The 23,811-nt window shown below is 40.1% G+C and overlaps 3 protein-coding genes across 4 annotated transcripts; 2 read left to right on the plus strand and 1 right to left on the minus strand.

Annotated features, from left to right (window-relative positions):
- Window positions 1-427: 427 nt before the first annotated feature.
- Window positions 428-4,379, plus strand: LOC108275985 (heterogeneous nuclear ribonucleoprotein A1). 2 transcript variants are annotated; one of them, XR_001814808.3, is made up of 12 exons: window positions 428-551; window positions 1,048-1,167; window positions 1,383-1,529; window positions 1,626-1,836; window positions 1,919-2,011; window positions 2,091-2,174; window positions 2,295-2,354; window positions 2,508-2,681; window positions 2,767-2,913; window positions 3,001-3,112; window positions 4,159-4,224; window positions 4,301-4,379. XR_001814808.3 is itself a non-coding variant. In XM_017487211.3 (11 exons), the coding sequence occupies exons 1-10, from the start codon at window positions 540-542 to the stop codon at window positions 3,099-3,101; spliced, it is 1,149 nt and encodes a 382-aa protein (XP_017342700.1). In that variant the 5' UTR covers window positions 428-539; the 3' UTR covers window positions 3,102-3,112; window positions 3,296-3,617. The 2 variants fall into 2 exon arrangements, 1 of the variants encoding a protein (XP_017342700.1); XM_017487211.3 differs by lacking the exons at window positions 4,159-4,224; window positions 4,301-4,379 and adding an exon at window positions 3,296-3,617.
- Window positions 3,039-11,228, plus strand: LOC108275986 (heterogeneous nuclear ribonucleoprotein A1). The gene is made up of 12 exons (XM_047160216.2): window positions 3,039-3,112; window positions 4,159-4,224; window positions 8,302-8,421; window positions 8,618-8,764; window positions 8,872-9,082; window positions 9,172-9,264; window positions 9,352-9,435; window positions 9,551-9,616; window positions 10,172-10,354; window positions 10,461-10,607; window positions 10,733-10,811; window positions 10,961-11,228. The coding sequence occupies exons 2-11, from the start codon at window positions 4,186-4,188 to the stop codon at window positions 10,798-10,800; spliced, it is 1,158 nt and encodes a 385-aa protein (XP_047016172.1). The 5' UTR covers window positions 3,039-3,112; window positions 4,159-4,185; the 3' UTR covers window positions 10,801-10,811; window positions 10,961-11,228.
- Window positions 11,229-11,766: 538 nt separating this feature from the next.
- On the minus strand, window positions 11,767-17,517 carry nfe2 (nuclear factor, erythroid 2). The gene is made up of 4 exons (XM_017487209.3): window positions 17,257-17,517; window positions 14,549-14,627; window positions 14,219-14,371; window positions 11,767-13,594 (listed from the first exon to the last, which is right to left on the minus strand). The coding sequence occupies exons 2-4, from the start codon at window positions 14,594-14,596 to the stop codon at window positions 12,398-12,400; spliced, it is 1,398 nt and encodes a 465-aa protein (XP_017342698.1). The 5' UTR covers window positions 14,597-14,627; window positions 17,257-17,517; the 3' UTR covers window positions 11,767-12,397.
- Between the last annotated feature and the right edge of the window lie 6,294 nt (window positions 17,518-23,811).

The raw sequence follows: 23,811 nt of genomic DNA on the forward strand, positions 1-23,811 counted from the left end.
CATTCCTATACCAAATTTTACACATTAACCACATCTAATCAAACATTTAAAGACACACGTTGACAGTGTTTAACAGAATTCATTTCGGGATGAATGGGATTATGTTTTCATATTATTGCAACCCTATTTAAGCCATACCATGTGTTCATTATTATTATTATTATTATTATTATTATTATTATTATTATTACTAGTACTATTATTATTATTATTATTATTACTATTATTATTATACATTACTGACAAGTAGTACATTGGCTTTAATTTCAGTTCTAAATCTTTATTCAATACACATTACCGTGCACGTTTTAAAGAGTGAAGTTTGGTTGCATCGGCTGGCTATCTGATAGCCCTAGCCCTTTTCTTTAAAAGACGTTAATATAGACCAATCATATACTAAAGAAATGTGATGTAGCGTTTGAGCGCGAATCATGAACCAATCGTAGGCGGTGTAAGGTGGAGCAAAGGCACTTCATTTAATGTACAGGCGCGGTTCGTTTTTCTGCGATTTCATCCAGTAGTGTGTTGTTCAGTTCGCCATGTCGAAAGAGGTGAGTTCAAGCACACGTAGAGGTTTAGGTTAAAAAGGATCGTGTTCGACTTGCTGCGTTATGTAGGGATTTTATTTGAATTATTGCACTTTTAAGTGCAGTGGTGGCGAATTCAGTTGTGCGTGTTGCTCTTTATATACTTTAGCCACATGCTAGCTGGACCGCCATCTTGTTAGGCCGAGTGGGCCTCAGCAGACTAGTTGATTAAAGTGTGTAATATTGCAGACGGTTTGGTCTATACGTGTTCGTAAGCTGTACGAGTAAACTACACAGTTTGCTTTGAAGTATATTGACTTACTGTATTACCGTGACTTATCTCGTGATGGATAGTGCGTGTGGTTAAGTAGCTATTATGGGTGCCGGTGTTCAACATGGCGGATGTGTTGTCTTTCACCGCGTTGTTCATACATGCTGTGCGGAAAACCTGGTCTTAAATGCCAGCGGTTTAAGAATCTGGAAATGTTCCTATTGCTAAAACGTGCTGTTTTTCGAACAGGGCCAGCCACGAGAACCGGAGCAGCTCCGGAAGTTGTTCATTGGAGGCCTCAGCTTTGAGACAACAGACGACAGCCTGCGCTCTTATTTTGAGCAATGGGGAGCATTAACTGACTGTGTGGTGAGTCTCCATGTTATTGGTTCAAAATAAAGTGTTTATTTTTATATATATTTGTAGTACTTGTATGCTGCTGTTTTGTAATTTTAATCCTGATTTTATATATATATATATATATATATATATATATATATATATATATATATATATATATATATATTAGTTAAACACTACAGTTCAGTGTGAGTCTACGTGCTGATTGTCTGTTTCTTTTAAAGGTTATGAGAGACCCGAACTCCAAGCGCTCCAGAGGTTTCGGTTTCGTGACATACTCCAATGTGGACGAGGTCGACGCTGCCATGAAGGCCCGTCCTCACAAAGTCGATGGTCGCCTTGTAGAGCCCAAACGTGCCGTGTCTAGAGAAGTAAGTTATCATGTTCAGTCATTTTCTTACTTGGGATGTAAGAAAATGTATTGGGATAGGGGCTTTATTAATTTCTAAATGTGTCTGCTCTTCCAGGATTCCAACAAACCTTTTGCACACACAACAGTGAAAAAGATCTTTGTTGGTGGCATTAAAGAAGACACAGAAGAGGGCCATCTGCGGGACTACTTTGAGGAATTCGGAAAGATCGAAGCGATTGAAATAATGATCGATCATAAGACTGGCAACAAAAGAGGCTTTGCGTTTGTTACGTTCGATGACCACGATGCTGTGGATCGTATCGTTAGTAAGTGGGGGGGGTATGCTTTAAACAAGTCTCTTAACGAACCAATGTGCTTCTTGGCTTAACACTTGTTTCCTCCACCTAGTTCAAAAGTACCACACGATAAACGGCCATAATTCAGAAGTGAGAAAGGCAGTGTCTAAACAGGAGATGCAGAATTCATCAATGAACATGAGGGGTAAGACTTGGTCTTCACATCTTGTAAGTACATGCTCCATGTTCTTTTTATTTACATTAAGCAATCTGTTTCTTTATAGGCCGTGGAAGTGGAAACTTTGGTGGACGTTATGGTAACAATGACTTTGGAGGAGGCAGAGATGGCTTCAGAGACGGATTCAGAGGTAGCTATTATAGCTGGCTGGATGCAAACGTGGGATATATTTTTAGTCATGGCCATGTGACTCTTGATGGAATTGTAATATGATGAGCTATTTATAACTCTGTTTACTTTGTGTAATCAGGAGGCAGAGGTGGAGGATATGGCGGTGGAGATGGCTACAACAATGGATTTGGAGGTGATGGTATGTGACTTTCATATTTGCTTGCTGTGCTATTGTAACCCCCACCCCCATATTACCTGTTTACTGGTCTTAACGAATTTTGTGGTTTATGCAAGGTTTATATTAAAACCTGTTGACAAGACCTGTATAACTTAACCCAACTGTGTTACACAGGTGGGTATGGCAGTGGTGGCTCTGGGTATGGGGGCAACCGTGGAGGATATGGTGGCGGTGGACAAGGCTACGGTAACGGCGGTGGAGGATATGGTGGCGGAGGATACGGTGGCGGCAGCAGTGGTTATGACAACTACAACAGCGGCAATGGATCCTTTGGTGGAGGTGGTGGTGGTGAGTTTAGATTTTGAGTATTGGTGGCATTTATAAAAGACTTGGAAAGCCTTACTCCCTGATTAAATTCTCATCTTATGCACAGGTAACTTTGGTGGAGGCAATGGTGGTGGTGGTGGTAGCAGCAGCTACAGTGACTTTGGAAACTACAACACCCAGCAGTCAAATTTTGGACCCATGAAAGGAAACTTCGGTGGAGGAGGAGGTAGCCGGAATAGTGCCCCCTATGGTGGTGAGGTTTTATTTGTCTTGTTTTTTTGGGGGGGGGGGTCCTCATGCTCTTTCTCTATCCTTTGCCTAATGTTTTTCTATCCCACAGGTGGATATGGGGGTAGCTCAGGAGGAGGCGGTGGTGGCGGCGGCTATGGTGGTGGTTCAGGTGGGGGATATGGTGGAAACTCTGGCGGCAGACGTTATTAAATCCTTTTAAGGTTTGTATCAGGTGTTGCACTTTTATTTTTTTATTTTTATTTTTTTTGCCCCCCTTCCCCATTTAACTGTAGAGTCCTAATTAGTTAGTTCAAATTAAAGCACACTAAACCCTGTTGATTTTACAAAAATCTTTGGAAGCCTAAGGCAGTGTATAGCTTAATGTTGTTGTTCATATTCAACAGGACTCAGTACTTAGGAGAGGAGACAGGAGAGCGAGAGGGCTGACAGGGCAGCGGCAGGTTTACTCCCTAGATCTGCTCAGCCATTAAGAAGAGATGTACAGTAGTGCTGTCACAAGCAGGATTTTTTTTTTTCCCGTCTGTGGTTGTGATGTCGAGCTTTTTACATTTTTATTTTCTGTATGGGATGCATTCCATATGAGGTTTTGTAGAAGTACTTTATTCCGCTATTAATTATGTGTAACTTCAAGAAATCAAGTTGAAATAAAGCGACTTCCAGTTTTTTTTAAAAAAAAAAAAAGGCTGTTCTCTTTTAGTCACTGGGGATTGTTGTGGGTATCAATGGTTGCATTTTTTTTGTGTAGCTCAGACAGTGATAAGCATTGCCGCATTTTATGGGGAAAGTTCTCTGAAACCCTCAGTCGAATAAATGTTGGCCACCTGCTGGTTAGATTGGTAAAGACAAAGCCGGTTAGCTTGTATCACAACCTTGACTAGCCATGGAAACAAGCTGAGAGAGGCGTAGGAAGACCTTCACCGTAAGAAGAATCAGGGAGCATTTGAGTACAGGTCGTCTCTGAAAGACTAGGAGAGAGCAACAGAATGGCTTTATTGCCACCAGTAGGTAAGAACAGACTTCTCCATTACCACTGGACACAACTTATTTTATTAATTGTAGATGCAGTACAGTATTCTGAACTTTGCAGTTACTTTCCTGTTTTGATGACCATGCAGTTTGTCTGAACTGGTATAAAAATTACTAAGTGTAATGTAGCTTGATTCCCCACTTTATTTTTAATATATGCAAGAATGTGTAAGGCTTTGTGTCTGCTGACTGGTTGTTTTTGGTCTTTGCCTTTTTCTAGGAATATGTATGGGATTTATGATCCAGAATGGAGATGCTTGCCTGTTGTTCTGCAGGCAGTATGAAGGTAATAAACACTACTTTTGTGCTGTTGATGCTTGCAATGCAACTATTTAAATGATAACCTGTCTTATCTGTTGTAGGACCAAAGACCTGTTGGGGTGGGGGGACTTTTAAGAAATGTTTTTACTGCTTAAAATAAAGCTTTTATTCTTTTGTAAAGTGTCTTGTGGCTACTTTTTTTTTTTGTTTGTTTGTTTGTTTTTTTTTTTTTTTTTAAAGCCTGCCAATTTCTGTAATTGCCATTGTATTGTGTTTTTGCTTTTAAGCAAGCTGAGCCAAGAGATGAAATATAACTTGTGGTTGGCACAAATTGGACTCTAGATTAAGTGAGCATCTCCAGATCCAAAGACATATGTTTTAGGCTGATTGGCATCTCTAAATTGTCTAGAGTATGAATGGTTGTGTGCACGATTGCCCTGCAGTGGGTTGGCACCCTGTCCAGGGTGTTCCCTGCCCAGAGTACCCTGGGATAGTCTTCAGCTTCCCTTTGTCCCTGTGTAGGATAAACGGTGCAAAAAATGGATGGATGTAGTGACCCTTCCAAAGTAGTCATGGTTGTGCTGTATGCCATGAACACTGTGCCTTTTGGAGCGATTTTATTTTATTGATCAGAAAGTACTTCAATAGAAACTCTTCCACACCTAAGCATGGGTGTTTTGGCGGTGGTTTTTGTGTAGAAGCTTGAGTAATGCATGTGGGTTATAAACAGTTCATTATAACTACAGTCCACGTTTAATAACTTTCTCTCGAACTGAATCAACATCAGGTTCAATATTTTATGCTGCTACACACCGATGTGGTGACGGCAACTGATTAATTGTATTTTAAAGCACTAGTTGATTTGTCCTTTCACTAACAGTTGCTTTACAGCAGCTCCTTCAAATCATTCCCATGTGAAAGTTTCATTTCTGAATGGACCTGCACTGTTAGTTGGTCCAACAACTTGCTCGCTATTTGCCTAAGCATGGCCTTACATTTTTATTAAAGGTAGCAGCACATAATTAATCCTCGGGTTCTTTGGGCCTAATGGTTAGCACCACTGGTTCCTTTAAGTGGTCACATGAATTTTTGCAAATAACATTTAAGAATTCACAGCCTCATCTCAATCCATGGCTTGATTACTTTGGCTGTCTGTAATAACATGGAAGGTGTGCAACAAGTTCAAAATCCAGTTTTTCAGCTTGCTTTTTCTGGTCACTAGGATCTTTTGTCTATTGAGAGAAAGTCACACGTTACAGCTGATACTGGTTCCCCTATTCACCTTATACAGATATCCCAACCTGCAAAAACTCATTTCAGGGACGTGGCTTCCCTGTCTCCCACCTGCTAACTCGCCCATCACTTTCATCGACCAAAATGCTGTTTGGCCTTTTTTTCTGTCTGGATGAACTTGTATAGATGGTCTGAAAATTCAGATTCCAGTGCCATGTTCATGCTGTCTGGGCTGATGAGCAGGCGAAGTATTTTGCTATATCTGAATCTGGAAACATTTTCCTGAATAACTTGCCTGTGTGTTTACACACCTGGAATGGCAGGTTATGCTCAACAATGAAAAATGTAAAGTACAGCTCTAGTGACCATCTCTATCAGGTGCTGGTTTTCTGCTGAAAAGAACTGAAATACTTGAGCATCCTTCTCTGCACTTAGCCACCCTAATATCTAGTAGTATTGTATATGTAGGGATGTCACGATAGCAAAAATCTAGTAGTCGTTACCGATACCACCAAAAGTACACGATACTCGATACCACAGTGTGGTATAAAATAAGAAAAACTCCTGGAGGACATCTTCCTCTGGCTGATACTGGCAAAGAGAGCAGGGTAGGGTGTTGTAGTTATCAAACACTGTCTGACAATGAGTCTCCGGAGGTGCACTTTTAAAAGCGCGTGCACACACCTTATACTCTGAATGCAAGCATTAGTTTAAATTCACTGATATGGTGGCAGGCCAAAAAGATTTATTAAAAGCATGAACATGTGAATAATTATTAGTGACATTAGGCTACATGTTGCTGACAGGACACGGGGCTGAATGGCGATGCGTGGTGCCCATTCGGGGGTAGTTTATAACGCTGCAATGCGTTAGCATCATTAACAAATAACCGTCTATCGCTAACATTACATGGAGCATAACGTTAGCTGGTTTCACGGCTACAATGCAGCTGCCTCAAACAAACATAATATAGGACCGTCTTTCAGGTGCTTCGCCAAATTCCAGGTGTTTCCTTGCTTTATTTGAAATGAACGATAGCATCGGCTGCACACCGGAAACCGATACTAGCTTTCCTCTCAACGAGTCAGGGCGGAGCTAAACTTGTTAAGCTAAGCTAAACTTCTGTAGTTTTTCCCGTATGATTGTAGGCGTTCCTCTTCTTCTTCACCACTTTTGGACCGACTAAAGCATTTGCGCGTATTTGCTGCCCCCATCAGGTCCGGAAGAGTCGCAACCTCGATACTTTTGTTACAAACGGTACTAACTGTACTCCAGAAAAACAAGTACCGTCACGTTTCAAGAATGTTGGTACCGAAGTATCGGTTCTCGTGACATCCCTAGTAGGGAGTCACCTAGACATCAATACAGGAGCTCCATATAGCAGCTAGTTAAAATAACGTCAGCTATGCTAATGGACGAATGAGACCTATTAATATCACCTCAACATGTCTTTTAGTCATTTAATCCACTATGGGCAATTGAGAAACCACTGCTGCAAACAGTACAGCGAGCTGCACTGTCGTTGTCTTTACCCCTATTATGCATGGGTACACTTTAGTGTAGTCTGGGGTGAAATGCGTTTTGTACTACTTTTTTTTTTTTGGCCACACTGCCATGGAACTGCAGACACTGAATCGAACTGATGAATGAATGAGGGAGTGAGGCACTGAGACTGTAAAACCCGCCTACCGAGAAATCTGATAGGTTAGTTACACAAAAAGAGACCAATCGGGACACGCGCTGTGTTATTCTGGCTCTCGGTTTCTCCAGAGCAAGTCTACTATTAGAAACGGCAATTGAACGCTCTCTTGCTCGCGCGTTCAAAAAAAGATCATTTATTTCCGGGTTATTGTATATAATTGGCGGGCGTCAGTGAGCATTTATTAAAATGCAGGAGACTTCCGGAAGAATTGGGAGGTCTTCCTTATATATATATTTAAAAAGCATATATATATATATATATGCTTTTCTTTGCTACCCCCCAGTTGATATTGCCACCATAATGCAACATATTGGAGGGGGTGCACACAAATGAAGTGAAATCACAAAAATTAATTTGAAGAAAGTGAAATAAAACAATTTGTTCAGCAGATAAGTCGTGTGATTTACGCACTATACGAATGAATCCGGGGGGCTGCAGTGTGGTTGCATTACATATGATGCCCATCTATGATTAACAGGGCTATAAGCCAATCATCTGTTAGAGAAGGTACTCATGGCGCATGCGTGCAAATCGATAACCAATCGCAGACCACAGTAGGCGGTTCCCGTGCGTCTGATTTAAAGTATTCTCGCAGTCCGCTTTATTTTTCTCCTCCCCGGTTTCGGCCGCGTGCGTATTGCGCAGAGCAGTTAGAATAAAACCGCAAAATGCCAAAAGAGGTGAATATATAACAAACCAATACATACGCATAGGGCAAATTGATGTTGAACATAGCCGTACATAGGTGTTATTTTAGTTTGGAGTGTTGTATGTAATGCTGGTAGCTATATGTTTAGCTTGGCGTTTACTACACGGCCATCTTGTGTTTGTTTATTAGAGCCGCATAGACACAGAAAGGGTAGCCTGCTGAGTAGTTGTTGTGGCATTTTAAAAATTATTTTATTGTATTTTAACTTTATATAAAACAAACTAATGGCTGCGTTTCTGAATTTCTTGGTGTCCTGGTTGTTACAGCGTGTTCTTTTGTTAGCCAGTGCTTCCGTCGGAAGCAATCATGGCCGCCGCCATGTTGTTTCACCTCTCCCTGCTTCCATGCACATTCACGCTCCACTTGAAACGTGATCTTCTCTTTCGGATCAGCAGTTTGCTACCGTTGTGTTTCGTTAAAATGATCAATTTAACTCGATATGTTTAAACTGTTCTCAGGATCACCCACGAGAACCGGAGCAGCTCCGGAAGTTGTTCATTGGAGGCCTCAGCTTTGAGACAACAGACGACAGCCTTCGCTCTTATTTTGAGCAATGGGGAGCATTAACTGACTGTGTGGTGAGTCTCCACATTGTTTTGAACAAATCTGCAATTATTTAGTAGGTTTTTTTTTAAAGAACAAATTTATTTAAATAACTTATTTATTTATGGTAGGTTACAGTTTGCAGTTGTGATCATGACACTTTTTTTATGGTTAAACACTACAGTTCAGTGTGAGTCTATGTGCTGAATGTCTGTTTTGTTTATTTTAAAGGTTATGAGAGACCCAAACTCCAAGCGCTCCAGAGGCTTCGGTTTCGTCACATACTCCTGTGTGGAAGAAGTTGATGCTGCCATGAAGGCCCGTCCTCACAAAGTCGACGGTCGTCTCGTAGAGCCCAAACGTGCCGTGTCTAGAGAGGTAAGTGTTCACATGCAAAATATTCCTTGCGTGACTAAAATTAAAGTGTATTGTATTGGGTTAAGGACTTGAGCCATTTCTAAATCTGTCTGCTCTTTGCGTTATAGGATTCCAACAAACCTTTTGCACACACCACAGTGAAAAAGATCTTTGTGGGTGGCATTAAGGAAGATACGGAAGAGGGCCATCTACGGGACTACTTCCAGGAATTCGGAAAGATCGAAGCGATTGAAATAATGATCGATCATAAGACTGGCAACAAAAGAGGCTTTGCGTTTGTTACATTCGATGACCACGATGCTGTGGATCGTATCGTTAGTAAGTGTCTTGTGTGCAGGCTGGTTTGTTGCAAGTCTGAGCAGCTGAGATTTTGACTTAATGTGCTGTTTTGTTTTTTTTCTTCCTAGTTCAAAAGTACCACACGATAAACGGCCATAATTCGGAAGTGAGAAAGGCCCTCTCTAAACAAGAGATGCAGAATTCATCAATGAACATGAGGGGTAAGACTTGGTCGCTTGTTGCATCTTGTAAGTACATGAGCCATCGATTTAAATTAAGGAAACCATTTCCTCTGTGGCTTTGTATAGGACGTGGAGGTGGAAACTTTGGTGGTCGATATGGCAACAATGACTTTGAAGGAGGCAGAGATGGCTTCAGAGACGGATTCAGAGGTATGTGCAGTGTTGGGGTTTGTGGGGCGCTGTAGTATTTGTACATTAGAACTGTATTGGTAATGGGCGGTAAACGTAATTTAAAACTATCCTAATGCTTTTACTGTGTGACCAGGAGGCAGAGGTGGCAGTGGAGGATATGGAGGTGGAGATGGCTACAACAATGGATTTGGAGGAGATGGTACGTGACTGTTCATTTTGTTTCCTGAGCACTGGTCAGAGTTGGTTTATATTGTGTGTGTGTGTGTGTATAAAATACACGATTTTATTTAAATGTTATAATATTTATGCAGTGTTTATTAGGATCTTTGTTCATAAAAATAATTGATGTATAGATATATCTGCACTTATTATTTTATGAACAAAGACAACAATAAACTATGCACAGAACATTTTAAGCAGGATTTTCGTGCATTTGGGCATTTTTACAGCCCTTTAAGTTTCAGCTCAGAAATCCTAATTGTTTACTCACTTCTAAAAGACGCATAGAAGAGTGGTCCAATCTTAAGCTTTCTTGAAATTGCATTGAACTGACAGGTTATAAGCTGAATAATCTCTGAAAATGACAGGTTCATGCAGAATACTGTTCCTCACCTTATTAAAATAAATGTTGCAAATATTTTTATTGGTTATTTAGAGTAATTCTGCTGTTACTGATCATGAATGAAAAATGAAACATCTGGTGTATATTATAAGATAATCTGTAATATTAACCAAACTTGTGTATGTTATACAGGTGGCTATGGTGGTGGCGGTCCTGGCTATGGAGGCAGCCGTGGTGGAGGATATGGGGGCGGAGGACCAGGCTACGGTAACAACGGTGGCGGCGGATATGGTGGCGGTGGATATGGTGGTGGTGGATACGGTGGCGGTGGCAACAACTATGACAATTATAACAATGGAGGTGGAAACTTTGGAGGTGGTGAGTTTTTATGCTTTCAGTATTCAGGGCTCTTTCTGAAATCTGATCAGAAGGTCTGATTCAGTCCTGTTTCCCTGATTGTGAATTCTTGTCTTATGCACAGGTAACTTCGGTGGAGGTGGTGGTGGTGGTGGCGGCAGCGGTGGCAACTACAATGACTTTGGAAACTACAACAACCAGCAGTCAAATTTTGGCCCCATGAAAGGAAACTTTGGTGGGGGAGGTGGCAGGAATAGTGGCCCATATGGTGGTTAGTATTGGACCTAACTATGCTTTAGAAATTTTTTTCAGAATTCTCAATCTTGAGCTAACTTTTTTTTTTTTTTTTCTTTCTTTCTTTCTTTGTCTTCTTCTTTCCCCACCTCTATTCCTCAGGTGGATATGGGGGTAGCTCAGGAGGAGGTGGAGGCTATGGTGGAGGCTCTGGTGGTAGACGATATTAAGTCCTTTAAAGGTTTGTATCTTCTGTGTTTTTACAATTGTAGATGTATATTGAGATGTCCATTAGGCAAAGTGTCTTCTACAGGATGACAAGTATTTATTAAAAAAAAAAAAAAAAAAGTCTATGGAAGCCTAAGAGACATTGTTGTTCATATTCAACAGGACTCGGTACTTAGAGGAAACAGGAGAGCAAGTGGAATGACAGGGCAGCGCCAGGTTTACTCCCTAGATCTGCTCAGCTGTTCAGAAGAGATGTACAGTAGCGCTGACACAAGAGGGACTTTTGTTTTTGTGTATGGTTGTCAGGCTTTTTATATTTTTCTTTATCTTTTCCATATGACGCTTTGTGTAGAATTTCTTTAAACCAGGGTCCTAATTATGTGTAACACCAACAAAATCAAGAAATAAAGTAACTTCGTTTTTTTTTTTTTGTAAGTGTACTTTTGTAGTCACTGGGGGTTATTTGGGGCTTGAGTTGTATAGTCAGCATTGCATTGTGGAGAAGGCTTTGCTGGCTATACATCTCAAGTGGTGGTTGTGCCATAATGATAGAATTCTTTTGACACACAGTCCAGGCAGGGGAAACTTGCAGACTATTTAAAAAGGGAACTGTTCTACAGCAGTGTTGAAATGCAAGATCTCTTCCAAGCCATCTGTAGAACAAATGCTGGCCACCTGCTGGTTAGATTGGTAAAGATGAAGCAGGTTAGCTTGTATCACTACCATGACTAGCCATGGAAGCAAGCTGAGAGAGGAGTAGGAAGACCTTCGCCATCAGAAGAATCAGGGAGCGTTTGAGTACAGGTCGTCTCTGAAAGACTAGGAGAGAGCAACAGAATGGCTTTATTGCCACCAGTAGGTAAGAACAGACTTCTCCATTACCACTGGACACAACTTATTTTATTAATTGTAGATGCAGTACAGTATTCTGAACTTTGCATTCAGTGTCCTTATTTAAAAAAAAAAAAAAAAAAAAAAATCAGGAAAGTAACTAGAGAGTAGAACGAACTGGTACAAATGTACATTGCTTAACAGTCTTTAACTGGATTCTGTCCCTTAAGGTTAATGCATGCAGTGTTCTTGTCTGTGTATTGACTAGCAAATTTTTTGCTCTGCCTTCTAGGAATTTGATGCAAAGCATTTCTGATCCTGAAATGGATGATTTGCCTGTTTTCTTCAGGCACTGTGAAGGTAAATATGTCTTCCTCTTTTGTGATGCTTAATGTAATTAATTTCGTACTAATGTTTTATTGTCTTTTCTGTTTCCTTTGTTTTAGGACCAAAGGGATGATGTCGGAATGAACTTTTTTACTGTGTAATTAAATGTTGTTGTTTTTTTACTATGTAAATAAAGCTTTTAAAGTGGTGAAACACATAATTCCTGTGAGTTAATGCTTAATTATATGTACATAGTATCATGAGAGTTTGGACCACTTTAATTTTGCTAAGGAAAGTAGCCAGCATGCTGTGTAGTCTTTGGCTGTGGCCCTGAGGATGATTTTGAGTTTGCTACATCAAAGACCCATAATTTTTATAGCATGTCTAATTTTTTTTGAGACATCAAACCTTTAACCATGTACTTAATTGAAAGACCCTCATTTATTCCCCATCAAATGAGTTGTCTCGCTGCATTAGGTAAAGGTTACCATCATTACTTTGTTGGAGTGAATAATCCTCCAAAGAATATGGGTGTCCTTCCTCATCCCGTAACTGGGAGAATACTGTAGCGTAAAGCTCCGAGAGACGACACTTCAGCATGGTGAGATTCTGTTGGAACTCTAGCCTCTCTCGTGCTAGATGTTCTCTGCGGGCCCTCAGCTGACCCAGCTCATGCTCCAGATGCACAATGTTTTCCAGCTTCCTCTTCCGGCAGTTCTGAGCCGCTACCTTATTCTTGCCGCGGCGGCGGATGTCGCGCACAAGTGTGAGCTGGGCATCGCTTAGTGCATGTCTGCTCAGGAGCTCGTTGAAGTCATCTACGGGCAGATTGACTATCTTTTCGAGCGGAAAAGGGATTTGGAGAGCAACTGCTCTCCGCTCGTCTCTTGAGAGAGGGCCGGAGACCTCTTTCGTTTTGGGGTTCGGTGACTGGAAAGAGACTGCTCTTGGTGTGCTTGAGTGGCTTACATAAGGATCATGCAGAGTCGCAGGAAAAAGCTGCTCTTTTGTGGCTGTTATGTGCTGATGTGAATGAGACATATGCTGAAGAGAATGTTGTGGGTTTGGGGTAATTGGAAAGTAGGAATGTCCAGAGTAGGAGGCAAACGTGTGTGAATAATCCACAGGAGCATTTAGGTTTGGTCTCATGTGACATGGGTTTCCAGCACAGTCTACGTCACAATCAGTATAGCTGTCTCGGGGTAAGTGAGTGAGTGTCCCATGGACTTCGTTCTCAGGTGAGGCAAGTGGTGGGCTTGAGCCTAAAGAAAGACCAGAGTCTGACTCGAGATCATCTGGGTGTCCGTTGCAGTTTTTCCCCTGTCCCTGATTGGTGTTTGTCATGTTCATGGGATCGAAGAGGCTCATGAGTGGTCGTTGAAGAGGTGGTGCATTTGGTGGTAATCTGGTAGCCTGGCACCCACCGTGTCCATAGTGCATCTCCATGTTTGGGTTCAAGCGTTGGTATGGGGATATTGCATCAGCATACCCGGCTTCAAAAGCAGCAGCAGGGCTTGCCTGACAGGTGGGTGGGTTAGGTTCTGCCAGGTTCATTCCGCAACTCCCATAATGCACCACTGGCTCCGTGGAGAGATATGTACCAGCCTCGAATGGATTCTCATTGGGGACTTCAAATTCCTACAACACAACAACAAAATGTTTACTTACTCATGTCCTTACTCTGGCAGTTTCACCTACTTGGCATCACTCTCCTGATCGCATCTTATCTCTATATTTGCATATCAAAGTTATTGTTGTCATTCAGCTGTTCGTCGTGGAATACGAGGGGAACGGCTTAGACCGAAGGGGCCTTTTCAGAAGTCGCCTGCAGGTTACAGATCACAACATCAGCCCACCTGGACGAAAGTGCCACCCGTAGCTTATGCAGGGCTCGCTTAGGTCTGCTCAGGTTTCAGATAGAAACAGATGGCCATTGTGCTGTGCAGGGGGCTGCTGGCAACCTACTGCACTCACCCTCGTTCTATCTGTCTTTATCCTTGCGTCACTCAATTGGCCTATTGTTGCACATCTTAACGGAATCGCTGCATTTAGGAGGAATTCAGCTTTAGCTAAATGTTACAGGGCTTGATTTTTCATTAAGATGGATCTCTTTTTAAATGGGATTAAGAAGTGTTCTTTTATCAGGAAATGATGATACAAAATGGTCATTTTGATAGACTTGGACAGTCCCTGATCTTTTTTCCCTGCCCTTTCTCACAAAACCAATAAATCCCAAACAGAAATTTAATGCCTCAGACTGACCTGCAATTCTGTGATTGTCATTAGTTCCTGCCAGGTCCAGTCCATCTCTGATTGTTGAGGAGGATAATTGGCCCAGACCCTGCCACTCGCACTGAATCTGTGAGTGCTAGACATCGACACTCCCCCATGAAGTCTGTTAGAGTTTACTGGTCCCTAAGGACAAATATAAATTAAAGACGATAATCATTTAAACATCAATACAACAAGATTATTAGCAGGTTAATAAAAATGTTTTCCCCCCCAATATATTCCACTTTTTAAGCCTGCGTTGAGCATGAGCTTTTTCTAAATTATGCCATTAAGGTCTGATTAACTATTATAACAACTCACCTCACAAGTGAAATTAAAGGGAAGAGTGCTGTTTATGCTTGAACACATTCAGGCAAGGCCCCAGCTGCAGTGTCCTCTTCTGGAATATTTAACCATCATACAACAGTTCAATTGTGTGCAAAAGAGTATTACAACAAAGATTTGAAACGTATCAATGATATACTGTATATTCATTTGTTGTATAAATATATATACTATATTTTGTTTAAAATACATTTACAAAATACCTAAAGCAATTTTAATGCTTTTCCTTGTTTTTTCTTCTTTTTTTGGTGAGTATTTACTGTGTAATATTATTTGCATAATAATGTAATCTTGGGTCAATGTGCTCATTTGAAAGTCCTTTTCCCTCTGAAGTGCATCACAAATTTATACAGTATATTTGCGGTGTGATATTCAGTCCAACTTCATACCTAAAGTATACATTTTTCCCAGTCTGCTTTAGGAACCCAGGAAACTGAAGCTCACACGTTTGGGGGGGGGGGATAGTTCAGGATAGTTATTTTTTAGTAGTTATTTTTTAGATAGTTCAGGATAGTTATTTTTTCTACAATACTATAAAACAGTAATTATAAATATAATGTGTAAAGTGCTGCATATGTGCTGCGTGATATTCAGTGTGATCTTCACGAAGAAACACGTAAATGACACTTTTCAGACAATATTACAGTAAAAGAAACGTCCAATGCTTCTTTGGATGGTTCTGATATGGAAAAACTCAAAGGAAGGGTTCTACATCTACCAGAGGAACAACGGAATATGGGCAAACTGGATAATACTTAATAGACTTAACAAATGTATGGTAAAATATTTTGGTTAAAATGGTTATTCTAACTCGCACAGAACATCCTTAGTTTTAGTTTAACCCTTTTTTCCCATAGTGGTCTAGACTGATTTCATGCTGTTATTAAACTGAACTTGAAACAATTCTGTGTGCTGTGAAACAGTCACAGGGATTTTTCCCACTGTATCTTACAAGCATTAGTAAGCATTAAAAAAAGATGATTTGACTCCAAGAAAAGCATCAGGAAGTGTGTATATAAAATGTTTTGTTTTTAATATATACCGTGATCATTTGTTAGAAATAGGTTTTCTTGTAAAGAATATTGAAAACGTGTAAGTATTGTAAGTATCGGGTTATTGTTAAATTAAGTACTGGGTTATTGTACCTACTATAACTGTAAGCTTTAATTAACTCAGTACTAAAATGCAAACTAACTGTGCAGACCAATCATACTGAGTTTAATGGTAGCTTCATCCTTTAGTTCAATTTTTTCAAAGACAGTTCAGCTCTTGGCCGTAGTAGTGAATTCTCTTTACAAAAAAAAAACTCAGAAGCTTAATGATGTTCAGTTTCTTGGCCTTAGTAGTGATTTAAAGGAAAAGTTTTCCCCTTGTTTTCACTGCATACTTTTGACCATGTGCAACAATTTAAAGAAGTACTTAAACATTTCTAGAGAATAAGATCGGGGGAAATAGTCAGTATGTTGTCTGCTGCACCTCAAAAGGGGACATGAGACAAATATAAAGGAATGATATGCAAACGTCGGAAAGTTAAATTCAGTTACAAAATTGGATATATCAGTGGCTCTTCCCACATTCTCTAAAAGTCGAAGCGTGCAGAGTTCCGTTGGTGTGTATTCAGCCTATCAGCTGAGCTTTTGAGGAGTAATGTCAAAACCTGATAAGACAATCTTTTGGGAACCAGGCTGCTGTACAGAAACGCTACCATGGGGCCTAACCACAGAGTTACAGGAAAATTATTTAAAAGCATGTTGACGGGAAGTTTTCATAGTATTATATCTGAGAGTCCAGAATTGTTGCTGCAAACAAGAGCACACTGTAATACTGTAAGATCAAAACTGTTAAGGGTGATATCTGATGGGGTGATATCAAAAGGCAACAAAGATCTTTTTTCTCTCCCTTATGTTGAATATAGTAAAACTGAAAGTGTTACATCCTGCATTTAGCACCTTGTCTGTAGCATTTCCTTTGACCGGTTCGCCATAGTACATCTGCCACATAGTAGCCCTGTTTCAACATCAGGTGGGATATCCTGATCACACACATATACACTAGTCCATATTGAAATCTACAAACTCCTAGTAAATGTCTAAAAGTCTCAACAATAAGCACAGACGAGGGAGTTCAGTAATAACAGATGCATGTGTCATTCAGTAGCACTTATAAATGCATATTCTCCCCCCAAATAAATAAATAAATAAATTCATACACTAATACATCTAATTCAAATTTTCTAGCTTACACACATTTTGAATACATTATATACCCTATATGATGGGCATCTCCATTCCAAATATTTCCCAGCATTGTCTCAGGCACTCACCATGTTCATATTGTGTTCAAATATCGTGTTCCCCAATTTGAACTTTGTCAAAAAGTCATAAGTATTGTTTGTAAAATGTAACATGAAACGAAGAATAGTTCTAGAAATGTGTCCCTCCATTAATCAACTCACAAAAGCACAGACAAAGTAAATATACAGCATGGCATAAGCACAGATGAAACATAGAACATGTCTTTTTGCAATGTAATTTACAGCAGTAAGACATGCCATGCTAGTTAAAAAGAGAGAGAGAGAGAGAGAGTGTATGTGTGTGTGTAAGAGTATATTAAAACATCTACATCACTGCAGAATATGGCCTCTGTATACATATCATTTAAACTGGAATGGAGACATAACATACCTTAGTAGCATTTCTTTGGACCCATGAGTTCAGGTAAATATCTTGAGCTATAATATTATCCTTCGAGCCAAAACTTTGAATCTGAAGTTCAGCAGAAGTGCAGAGCTTTACAAATCAGTCATCAATTGTTTGGTACTCATTTTATAACTGATAGCTCTGAAGTTGAGAAGTACATGTGAGCGACCTCTGTCTGTCTGTCTTGCTCGCTCTCTCTCTCTCTCTCTCTCTCTCTCTCTCTCTCTCTCTCTGTTTCACTCTCACTCTCTTTCTCTCTCTTCTGCTTTGGCTGTTACTTGCATAAATGGGATGGGTCTGAGGGTGATGTAAGCAGCTTTCCTGTAAAGCTCCCACACAGTTTTGCCCTCTTCATGTCCTTAGTGCAACTCTCACACTTTGACCTCCTAAATTTATGTTACCCACAAAACAACCACAAACAGTTATGTCACAAATGCAAGAGTCCATCGCTAGCCACCCTGCAACCCCCCTTCCCATTTCCCTATCCAAAAAAAAAGACTCTGGGACATCTAAACTCTCATGATGGTGATTAATTGACACGTGATCACCAACTATTTAGATATATTACATGTGCTTTGAGGTGAGATATGGGGTGGGAGGGAGGGGGATCAAAAATGAAGCTTACCTAAAGTAATGCTGTGAAGAAAAGCCACCAAGCCACCAAGAGGGGATGTGGTTAGGGAACGGAGAACACATGCTGAAGCACCTGGAACTAAATCTGGCACTGCTGTGAGGACCTGTGTGAAGAAGGGGTAAGGTGGAGTGGTGGAGTGGGGTGGAGGGGGGGGGGGGGCAGCTTTCTGACTTGGTTTAGTACGGATGGAATGTACACCTCTGACAGGTAAGAAAGGCCACATTGTTCCTATATCTGGCAGCCACGAAGGGAGAGAAAGTGGAGGTGGAGGAACCGAGAGCATGTCTTTACATAGCCAGTGACCGTCTGAGTCCTTGGCCTCTTCTCACAGTGCCAAGTACGCAAGCTTGAACTAATTGTTTCGCAGTAAAAAAAAAAAATTAAAAAAAAAATCACAGCTTGGTAGATTAGGATGCGATTTGAGATTTGAGATTTACGCTTCACCATCGTTCATCTAAAAGGCTATATTTCATTTGACCAGTGCCACTGAGCCGTTTGCCTTATCGTGTTACAGACCTCTCAATAACACTGTGGACAGAGACAGCTGTATTACACCACTTAAGAGCATTCAGGTGTGCTGCCATCCGCAATCATTAGCTACACACAAAGGTGTCTGTTTATGCCAAAGACTGCTCATGTAGCTGAAGTGGAACTTAAATAGGGTAAGGGAGGCAGCAGCCAATTGGTTTGTTACTTCATCTAACGTTGCACTGTCATTAGAGACTGCTAAGCTCTGAACAGGCACTCTGTCCAAGTTCACAGCAGGCCCATGATATTAATATTAATATAATTAAGACCGTAAATACACCATAGAAGAATCCAAGAAGTAATAAAAGTGGATGTAGTATAGTATAAGTCTTTGAAAGAGTGGCATCAAATATCCATTCATCCATTTTCCATACGTCTTATTCTACGTAGGGTTGTGGGGGAGCCTTCAGCCAATCTCAGAGAACTCGGGGCACAAGGCAGGGGACACCCTGGACGAGGTGCCAACCCATCACAGGGTCCAATTGCACCCACATTCACACACTACAGACATTTTGAAATGCCAATCAGCCTACAGCGCATGTTTTTAGAATGGGAGAGGAAACCAGCGTACTCGTAGGAAACCCCCAAAGCTCAGGGAGGAAGGCGGTGTTTGAACCCCCAATCCTGGAGGTTGCAAGCTAAACGTGCTAACCACTAAGTCACCATGGCCCCTAGCATCCAACATAACTTGGCTAAATCTACAGTCCGGGATTGTACAGCAACGTGGGAGCTTTGAGACTGATATATTGAAAGGAAGAACTATACGAGTTGTTACTAATTAATAATGTTAATGAAGAACAATATGCGACATCAAACTGAAACTGAAAGCTTTGATTGTGCTTTAAGTCACTTTAACATCATTGTTTCATTTTGAATCCTGAGTGCTGCAGGAGCAGAAGAAGTCTAATTACTCATGGGCGTTGTATAGGAAATGTCACAAAGTGAGGAATAAAAGATGACAGGGTGTGCTGTTATGGGAAAACGATCAGTGGCTGGAAGGTGTTATGCTGATTCCACTCCTACGGTGATTATTTTCCTATAACACATCACAGTGTTGTGTTTTATTATTATAAATTTGTATTTATTTATTTATTTATTTTAAAAAACAGCCAGACTTTTGATTCATATTTATAGCTACATTTAATGTTTTGGAACATATCTGCAAAATAAATGAGTGATTAGAAGTATACACCAATCAGCCATAACATTAAAACCATCTGCCTGATATTATAAATCCCCCTTGTGCCGCCAAAACAGCTCAGACCCAAGACCTTTGAAGGTGTGCTGTAGTATCTGGCACCAAGAAGTTAGCAGCAGATCCTTCAAGTTAATTTGGATCCATGGATCGGAGTTGATTGTCCAGCACATCCCACCTTGTTCTCCAACCCGCTTGATCAGCTTGAGATGTAGGGAATTTGGAGGCCGAGTCAACACCTTGAACTCTTTCCTCATGTTCCTCAAACCATTCCTGAACAATTTTTGCAGTGTCCCAGGGCGCGTTATCCTGCTGAAAGAGGGTACTGATGTTAGGGAATACCGTTGCAATGAATGGTGTGTACTTGGCCTGCAACAATGTTTGGGTAGGTGGTACGTGTCAAAGTAACAACCACATGAATGCCAGGGCCCAAGGTTTCCCAGCAGAACATTGCCGAGAGCATCACAATACCTCCAGCGGCTTGGCCCTTGTCAAAGTCACACAGATCCTTACACTTGCCCATTTTTCCTTCTTCCAACACGTTGAAATCGAGAACTGACTGTTCACTTGCTCCCTAATATATTCCACCCTATTGTACTGTAGACCCTATTGTGTGATTTCTGTAAAGAACCAGATGGAGAAAAGTATTGCAGCATGCAGCAAGATCTGTGGTATATATATATATATATATATATATATATATATATATATATATATATATATATATACACTCACACACACACACACACACACACACACACACACACACACACACACATATATATATATATATATATATATATATATATATATATATATATATATATATATATATATATATATATATATAAAACAGAGAGGGAAAAGTTCTCAAGTAAGAGTCATCTGGTGAAAAACTACTTGAGTGCTTTAGAAATTACTTGATACAACTAATCCGGAAAGGTGCTGTTTTCTATTCTGTTCTTACATTCAAGCTATGCTGAACTGAACACCACCTTCATTATCAATAACATCTAAAGAAAGTTAACGTTAGCTGGCTAGCTATCTTAGCCAAATGCTGTTGGTGTTTCAGTAGCTTACTAGGTTTGTTAGCTAGCTAGCTCATTTTTATTTTCTCTACCTACCTTGTTGATTATCTATCAACGATGCCCCTTGCACATTATCCTGAGTATTACCTGTAGGCTGTAGCAGCACTTCGCTAAACAACACTCAACTGACATGTGTTAATACACAGCTTTCAGACTGTAAAATATCAAAATATCTGGCTAGCTCATCTTGCTCATTCAGCTAGCTAATGGCTTATCTGTAAAGGTGAAATGCTGATGTTTCCACAGGTTTTAGCTCGCATCATTTGCTGATTATATTCATGCATTCATTCATTTTTTTATTAAAGCATTTAAAACTGAGGATACTTGCTAAATTGGACCATCTGTCTTCACTGTTTCAGACATTGCTGCTAAGCATTTGGCACCTGAAGTTTAGACTTTCATCAGGAAACTGCTTTATGTTTTATTGGGAAATTGAATGATTTAAATGTTGTCTTTTAATTGGCTTAAAGCCTTCTGGGTTTGAATGCATTATTATTATTATTATTATTATTTATTTATTTATTTATTTATTTTTTAACCAAAAATAAATGTAGCACAGTTGAACATTTTACAAATTACACTTTAAAAAAAGCAAGTACCGTTCCATTGAACTTTGTATTAACAGTAAGTACTGTAATGAGAGTACATGTAGTTAGTTGCTTTCCAGCCCTCTTCATAAGGCAATACAATACAAGAACTAGTCATTTGACAAAAGAAATAAATGCAAAAAAAATCAAGAGCAAATTGCAGGTTTCGGTGTTTACAAATAAATTCTCCGCTATTTTGGAAAATGAGGTTTCTAAAACGTGTAAGCTTCGAGAATTGGTGGGAGTGTATAAATGTGATACCATGAATCTGAGACTGAAATAGTTTTTACAAATCTCTTATTGTGGCCTTAACGCACCGCAGTGATGGATGTAGGTGGCTGACATCGTTCACAGGAGTGCGTGCCTGCCAGTAATCAGAGAGATGGGACTTCCCGAGGCCCGATTCCTAGCACCCACCCACCCTATTCACCCACCTACAAACACACACATAAAGCCAGCTCGCTATTACAGCGACCACAGTGGTTTGGGATTCGGCTCATTCCAAGCTAAACACCCACTCCGGCTTACTTTAGGTCACGGGGTATCCTGCTTGTTGTTTTTTTTCTCTACATTATACTACATTATAACTTATACTTGTGTAGTGTACCATACATATGTTTATATTCTCCTCCACAAATGACCATCTCCTTGTGCACTCCTGTGGCCTCATACTTCACTTACTTCTCTTCTCCATTGCATTGCACGACCCAGCACAGACCACGGGAATTCACACACCCTCGCAGTGACCCCACCAAACTATTCCTCGTCCCTCTGTGCAAATCTTATTAACAATCCCACATTTTATGTATGTTGTGTAATGGTGTTGTGTGTACCTAAATATGTGTGGCCTGAGAGAGGAGAGAGCATTTCACAAATAGATGTGATCGAACGTGCTGCTTTTTTTTTTTTTTTTTTTTCAAATGCATGGAAAAAACCCTTCTGAGCTAATTACAATGAGAGCATTTGTTTCCTTGGTTTGTGGTCATGTTGGGAAAGTTCATCCTAGCCTTGTGCTGGGAAAAATGGAAAATATGTGCATGTGTGTTCAAGTTTATTTCATTTATTTCCTAGGCAGTAATAATTCAGGGTGTAAGATAATACATATAATACGAAGACGTTTCACCGCCATTCAATATCCAATATTTTATGGCTTGCCTTTTAAAAAAAAAAAAATCCTTACTGTACTTTATTTCTAATGGAAAAGCACATCTGAGTAGTTTGTATGTGTTTTCAGTGATTTCATTCCCAGTACAGTTCAGGTTTGAGCAGAGGTGCTAAAAATACCAAAAGTGCAATTACTCATCTAAATAATTTCTCTTGTAAAAAGTTGAAGTATAGCTCCTCAAGTTAAAATAGAAAAGAATAAAATCTTAAATGTACTTTATAAAAGTAGGAAATAAATACATGAAAGATACACATGCCTCAAATCACATGCTGATTTTAGTCACTGACCATAAATTAGTGCTCTTTTCAACAAGGAAGCATAAATAACAGGCTCGTGACCATAGATTTTGGTGGGGAAGGACATCGTTAATAACAACAACATAGCCTCAAACAAAATTAAGTCGAGAACCTATGACACTTGACTTACAGTCACCTCCAAAACTATTGGAACGTCATGGCCAATAATTTTTTTTTGTGCTATGTACCAAACTCTCAGTTTGAGATCAAAAGATGAATATGAGAAGAGAGTTTAGGATTTCAGGTATTGTTTCCAATGTTTAACACATTTAAGATGTGTTAAACAGCATAAAACATAGAAGCTTATTGGTTATGTATCAGACCACCCAATTTTTAATTGAGCAAAAATATTGGAACACGTGACTGACATGTGTATCCTGTTAGATTGATCGTTTAAACAATTAATAGCTCTGAACATCTACTTGCGGTTTTGCCTTCAGTTTCACCTGTGAAGACTGCATTTGTTATTAAAGAGGATAAAAATCAGAGAGCATGAAAACATGAAAATCAGAGAGCTGTCTATGGGAGAAAAACAAGCCATTTTGAACATGAGAAAAAACGGAAAATCAAATAGATACATTGCACAAACATTGGACATAGCCAATGCAAGAATTTGGATGATTTAGATAGTTTGCTCTAGGCTACTGTCCAGCAAAAGTTTAGATTAAATTCTGATTATTTGCTGTAAAACAAGATCTTGGTGAGTATCGTTAAACTTGCCCAATTTGGCAACCCTGTCATTAACCGTCCTGTCCACTGTTCCTCTTCTATGGAAAATTTTCATAAAGCGAACATGGGGCAGTGTGATTCCTGCCCCAGTGGGCTTCTATTAGCACTTGGTGCATCTTTTACTTCTAGGTGCCCCACAATTGCCCTAGAACATCTTATAATGATTTATTTATGGCTGTAAAATAAGAATTTTAATTTGTTGTGCTTTGTATGAGGGGGCACGGTGGCTTAGTGGTTAGCCCGTTTGCCTTGGAGGTTTGAATCCCGCCTCCACCCTGTGTGCACGGAGCTTGCATGTTCTCCCCCGCTTCAGGGGTT

The sequence above is a fragment of the Ictalurus punctatus genome, chromosome 15, assembly GCF_001660625.3.
Source record: "Ictalurus punctatus breed USDA103 chromosome 15, Coco_2.0, whole genome shotgun sequence".
In the NCBI taxonomy this organism is placed as follows: Eukaryota; Metazoa; Chordata; class Actinopteri; order Siluriformes; family Ictaluridae; genus Ictalurus; species Ictalurus punctatus.

Excerpts from the sequence above, each read along its gene's own strand:
- LOC108275985 (XM_017487211.3), top strand. Across the intron at positions 1,168-1,382 it reads GAGCATTAACTGACTGTGTG|GTTATGAGAGACCCGAACTC; the intron begins GTGAGTCTCCAT and ends TTTCTTTTAAAG. Across the intron at positions 2,012-2,090 it reads TTCATCAATGAACATGAGGG|GCCGTGGAAGTGGAAACTTT; the intron begins GTAAGACTTGGT and ends GTTTCTTTATAG.
- LOC108275986 (XM_047160216.2), top strand. The coding sequence starts at position 4,186 with ATGGAGATGCTTGCCTGTTGTTCTGCAGGCAGTATGAAG. Across the intron at positions 4,225-8,301 it reads GTTCTGCAGGCAGTATGAAG|GATCACCCACGAGAACCGGA; the intron begins GTAATAAACACT and ends AACTGTTCTCAG. Across the intron at positions 8,765-8,871 it reads AACGTGCCGTGTCTAGAGAG|GATTCCAACAAACCTTTTGC; the intron begins GTAAGTGTTCAC and ends TTTGCGTTATAG.
- nfe2 (XM_017487209.3), bottom strand. The coding sequence starts at position 14,596 with ATGTGTTCAAGCATAAACAGCACTCTTCCCTTTAATTTCACTTGTGAG. Across the intron at positions 14,372-14,548 it reads CCTTTAATTTCACTTGTGAG|GGACCAGTAAACTCTAACAG; the intron begins GTGAGTTGTTAT and ends ATTTGTCCTTAG. Across the intron at positions 13,595-14,218 it reads TGACAATCACAGAATTGCAG|GAATTTGAAGTCCCCAATGA; the intron begins GTCAGTCTGAGG and ends GTTGTGTTGTAG.